We start from the raw sequence: 5,719 nt of genomic DNA on the forward strand, positions 1-5,719 counted from the left end.
CTGTCAGTGATTGATGGTGCGGTCCAGTCCTGTGTGGAATAAAGTCTAGCTGATTGGATATATGCAGCCCGAGGATCAATGCAACTGCCAGCTTGGACTTTCTATAACAAGAGTGAATAATAGTGTTAGGGAGAGCCAAATTTATTTACAGAAGCCATTTTAGTTTTACAGAAACCTGCCCAGTTCCTTTCTCTCAATAACAGAATTCATAGAAACCCTTTGATTTCTTCACTATAACTATGAACAGTCAGCACTGAGCACTCATTTTGGACAGACCATACAGGGTTGAATACTCTCCCTAACACTATTATTAACTCTTGCTTCTAGAGTAAAATCTTGTGGTTGATTAGTGGTGGCCAGTCTAGTACAAGTTGTCTCACAGTGTAAGGCCATTCCAAGAAAATTCCTTGTTTCCCATTTCATTGACCTCAAAAATACATGTGGGTGGACGGTTTATTATCCATTATTCATTTCCACTAATTTTCGAAATCCATAACTATCTTACAGGTAAGAATACAGTAGAAATATTTAAGCCGAACCTGAACAGCGAAAAGCTAGCTAAATGGGCTTTCTAAATGCCAAACTAGTTACTGCTATGCAACCACAGGATAAATAATGAATAAAATGGTCAGTTGACAGCAATAATGAATGACCATGCCTCGGACCATGCGGGAAAGAGAATCTGCATGCGGGCGGGAAATGGGAAACAATGAATTTTCTTGAAGTGGCCTAATGTGTCAATTCTACTTTGATCATGAGGTGATTGTGATTGTCACTGCAGTGTTTTATACCGGCATGTGCTGTATGTTGCTAGTGGAGATGACTCACTGAATTGCCAACAAAAGGCGCCCGCCCCATACACATTTAAATTGAACAGTCATCCAAACAGGCCACAATTAATTACTTGTCACAGTGACCATACGGTACGATTACTGGTAGTAATCGCTGCCATAGGGCACCTTTAGATACTGAGTGACAACTTGCGGGGTGTCGTACTGACGCGAGTGCACGGGTAGTCTGTCACTAAGATGTCTACGTACCTGAATTTGCGGGACTTTGGAAAGAAGGTCACGACCACTTCAGTTGAGTGTCAGGGGCTGATCAACCATGGATTGTTACAACTGTTTGGGTTTAACCGTGAGGAAGCAATTCGTTGTTTTGAGAAAGCCCTCCACTTTGACAAAAACTGTGCGATGGCTCACTACTTCATCGCATACGGTAATGCTCCCTACTACAACAACCCTGATGGTTTTGATCTTGCTACCGGGTTTGAGGAATCGCGAAAGGCGATGGAGGAGGCTAAGAACGGCAGTGTGTGTGATTGGGAAATGGATTTGATTAAAGCTCAGCTGCAACGGTTTTGCTCGCCTCCCGGCTCACAACCATCAACAGAATCAAATAAAAGTTACGTCAATGAAATGAGACTTGTGTACCAAAAATATGGCAAGGAAGATGTTGATATTGCTGCATTCTTTGCAGAGGCACTTATGCAGCTGGCACCGTGGAAGTTGTGGACTTCACCACCAGATTATAAGCCAGCAATCCCCGAGACAGAAGAACTGACATTAGTGTTAGAAACAGCTCTAAAAACTTCTCCTGATCATCCAGGACTGTGTCACTTCTACATTCATACAATGGAGTTGTCATCTACACCAGAAAAGGCTCTACTTGCTGCCGATGCTCTTCGTAATGGGCTTGAACATGGTCACCTTCTCCATATGGCAAGCCATATCGACGGACATTACAAAGAAGCCATCGATGTAAATAAGATTGCAGTTGATGTACATGAGCTATATGTGGAAAAAACTGGACATGATAATGATTTTTATACAGAGTATCGACTGCACAATTATCTGTTTGTGACGTGGGCAGCAATGTTTGATGGACAGTATGCCACAGCCATGAAATATGCTAAAGCACTTGAGAAACAGATTACTGTACAGACTGCTACTCTAGTGGTTGGATCTGCTCAACTGGGTGTGATGTTTCTTGAGCCTTATGCATGCGCACCCTGGCATGTCTTAATTCGTTGTGGTAAATGGGAGGAGATTCTTAATTACCCAATCAAGGAAGAAAAAGATGTTTATGTTTCAACCATTGCCACAGCACACTATGCCCGTGCAGTTGCCTTTGCTGTTACTGGTCGATTGAAAGAAGCAGAAGCGGAACGGAGCAAATTTTACAATTCCTTGAAGAATGAAACATTCAAGGATCGCTATTTGCACAATAACCTTATGCATGATTCTAAGCATCACTGTGGTATTCTTGATGTAGCAGAAGTTGTGATGAATGGCGAAGTGGAATATCAAAAGGGAAATATTGAAGAAGGCTTCAAGCATCTTCGTCTAGCTGTGGAACGTGACACCAACCTGATGTACGATGAGCCTTGGGGATGGATGATGCCTTCGCGACATGTTCTTGGTGCCTTGCTACTTGAACAAGGCAGAGCAGCAGAAGCAGAAGTTGTATATCACGAGGATTTGAATCAGTACAAGAATAACATGTGGTCATTGTTGGGCCTTTGTCAAGCACTGAAGCAGCAAGGAAAAGTGGAAGAAGCTAAAGTAACACAAGATTTATTCCAGAAGGCAAGTGTGCGTGCTGATGTAAATATTCAAGCATCTTGTTTATGTGCTACAAAAATATGTTGTCATTAAATTACATATACTACATGAATTCTAATTTGTAGCATTTGTCTGACCACCATATTAACTATTATTAGCATTGTTGAATTGTTATCTGATTAGGTGGTGACTATTAGCATGCATAAGACTACCAGTGTATACCAATACATGTGCATGCAGCAAGTCTTTTACTAGATCTGGTGTAAGTCACGTACCCTTCTGTATAGGACTAGCAGCTTGGGTGATGTACTATATAGACACCTATACTCACAGCTCAACCATATGAAGGTAGTGCTAGTGAACAGTATACAAATTGAAGTTGCTGATGGTCCACTCAACTTTACTGGTATATCCTAGCTGTACTACTGGCCAGGAGATACACTATATAACAAGTAGTAACGTACACATTGGTAGTAAAAAAAATTACATTGTTTATCATAGAGTCTAGAGACAGTCAAAATTATGGGTTTTGGGATGCTTGATTGCAGTTACTGCAAGGACAAAATGAGTATACTGTAACTGTAACTACATTTATTCACTATAAAAAATTAAATGGAGTGTACTTTGCACACAAAAACAGTGTCATGCATGGCCACTGTGACCCCGTTTTTGTATGCAAAGCACACTTCATTTTTTAGAGTGTGGGATGAAAAATGGTTCCATATATAACTATAAGTTAATGTCCGTAGTCTGGTATGCAATTTGCAATTATCTATAGTGAGTCATTATCCTTTTTTGCAATTGCCTACATGGTCTATATAAAACAAGTAAATTTCCATCAGTTTTGAACATTTAGTATCATTGACTAATATCAAGAGAGAGGCATGCAGCAAAGTTTGAATGCCATTCAGTAATGTAAATGAGAAACAGTACAGGATTTCATGCAGTTATATGCCAAGTAACTGGTATAGTAAATGAGATTTTGCTGATTTTCACAATGGCAGCTAGTTTATATTTGACTTGAACCAAAGCCATAAGTTGCCTGAGATGCCCATCGATCTATATAAGTTTGAGTAAAAGTGAAAGCCGTGCCTTATGAAAGTATAAAGTCTAAGCATGTTACATCAGTTTGATCTTCTGCATTGACAATGTGGGAAAGCATGCAGCTGGCATTGATCTTTTGTTCCAAAGCCCAAACTGGCCTGGTGAGATGATTGATATGCAAGTGCTTTAAATTAGTGAAAGCTTTTAAATCCACCATTGTGGACTACATACGCAGTAAAAACACTGTATAGTTGGCGTACACACATGCACATGCAGTTTTATTTGTGATCAGTTTTGTGAACTATATCTGCGTGCACTTATAAAATTTGTACCCATAGCTACTTATGGCAACCATTGTGATTATACATGTCTCAGTACACCGGGGGAATAGATCAGTATCATATAGGCTAAGCCTCTATATTGTCTTGAACCTCAGTATATACTAAATGTAGGCGTAGCTATTATGAGACTATATACCACTGTTTAGTAGGGTCCTCCCTAAAACACTGATGATGAGTGCCCTAAAAACCGTCATAGAAATATGATATACACATGCAGTGAGAATCATCTTTAGGGAATAGTCTTAGTCCATGAGTGTAAATGTAAAATAGCAGTTATTCATACAGGCATATAGCTATAAACCCTTAGCCAGGCCCTTATAATTATAGTAAAGCCCTTGCTTTGCTTGTGCACTACAGACTCGGGCCTTCGGGTTTTATTTATATTTAGCTATAATTATTTGTCTAACACTTTTAACATATTTAGTGCTACTAAGGGGTGCAGGGTGGTAACCCCCATTACTGGAACATTTTGTTGTGAAAATCTAATGAAGTGGGTCGTGAAATTTAAAATTTTCACAACCTGGGTACTGAAAAACTAATGAAAATCGGTGTCATTAATTAAATTGTGATGAAATGCATGAATCTGAATTATTTTTCATCACTTATTCAGTACGTAGTTGTGTATCATGCAGTCATGAAATTGGTACCGAAAATTCTATTGAAAAAATTTTACTATTAGGTTTTCAGTAAAAACATGTGAAATTTTTTCATTGAATTTTCAGTACCAATTTCATAACTAATTCACAACTACTGAAGAAATGATTAGATCTTTTCATCACAATTTAATTAATCAAACTTTTCATTAATTTTTCAGATAACATTAATGATTCACTATGCTGCGCTATACATGTTTTTTTTTGTGTGTGTTGTAAGTTGTTTATTTTGGTTGTCTTTGTATCGGTTTTACCTTGCTTTGTTTTGCAGTTTTGTGTGTACTGTCTATGTATTGTGTCCCTCTGTGTAAGGAAGAACGACTGTAGCCGATTGCTCGGAGGCATCAATGAATCAAATCAATCAGGGGCGGAGAACAGTACTCAAAAGTGGGGGGGCAAGTCATGTGGGTTGGCTGTAAGTTAAAGTGTTTTAAAATCATTAACTGTACCTTAGTATGCTTTGCACTCTAGCATGCAAAGCATGCCAATACTAAGGGGTCTGGAGGCATGCCCCCACAGGAAAATTTTGAGATTTGGATGTTTTGAGATTGAATCTGAGAGCATTTTCAGTGGAAAATGTGTACTTGAATAGGATACTGCTATGCAATGACTAGTTGAGACTGTACAATTAGATACATCAGTAAATGAAGGCATTTCAGATAGACTCATGCTGTTGATTATATACACATAGATATAAGTGTTAGTGAAGACATATTGAATTAATTGCATATAGCAGGGCAAACTTATGATTCCGCTGAAGAGAGAGAACCATCATTATTATAAATGAGAAAACACAATAAGTAGAGTTAGCTTACAGTATGTGCGACCTCGGTCTCGTGCGACCACAATCAGATTGTAGTAAAAGATCTGTGTGGGCACGGCAAGGTAAATACAAGAACAAAACTGACAAACATACATACATACAGAAAACAAAACAAAACAAAAAAGTGATTAGTAGTTACAAATTTAGGGAGACCACTCACTGCAGTTCCTAGCCAAGAAAATTCGTTGTGAGCATGTAATGCAAGTGTTGGCTGCTCTATCTAGAGTCTGTCTTATGTGTGTTCTATTAGAGTAGTTAGGTGACTGCTCTATTAGAGTATATCGATCTCGTGCA

The 5,719-nt window shown here is 38.8% G+C and overlaps 1 protein-coding gene across 1 annotated transcript; it reads left to right on the forward strand.

Moving 5' to 3' along the window:
- Positions 1-1,028: 1,028 nt before the first annotated feature.
- Positions 1,029-2,657, forward strand: LOC136267599 (uncharacterized). Its single transcript, XM_066062758.1, has one exon. It carries the CDS (start codon positions 1,029-1,031, stop codon positions 2,655-2,657), a length of 1,629 nt encoding a protein of 542 aa, XP_065918830.1.
- Positions 2,658-5,719: the final 3,062 nt, after the last annotated feature.

This window comes from Dysidea avara, chromosome 9 (assembly GCF_963678975.1).
Source record: "Dysidea avara chromosome 9, odDysAvar1.4, whole genome shotgun sequence".
NCBI lineage: Eukaryota > Metazoa > Porifera > Demospongiae > Dictyoceratida > Dysideidae > Dysidea > Dysidea avara.

Bases quoted from the DNA above. Each gene is read 5' to 3' on its own strand.
- LOC136267599 (XM_066062758.1), top strand. From the start codon at position 1,029: ATGTCTACGTACCTGAATTTGCGGGACTTTGGAAAGAAGGTCACGACC.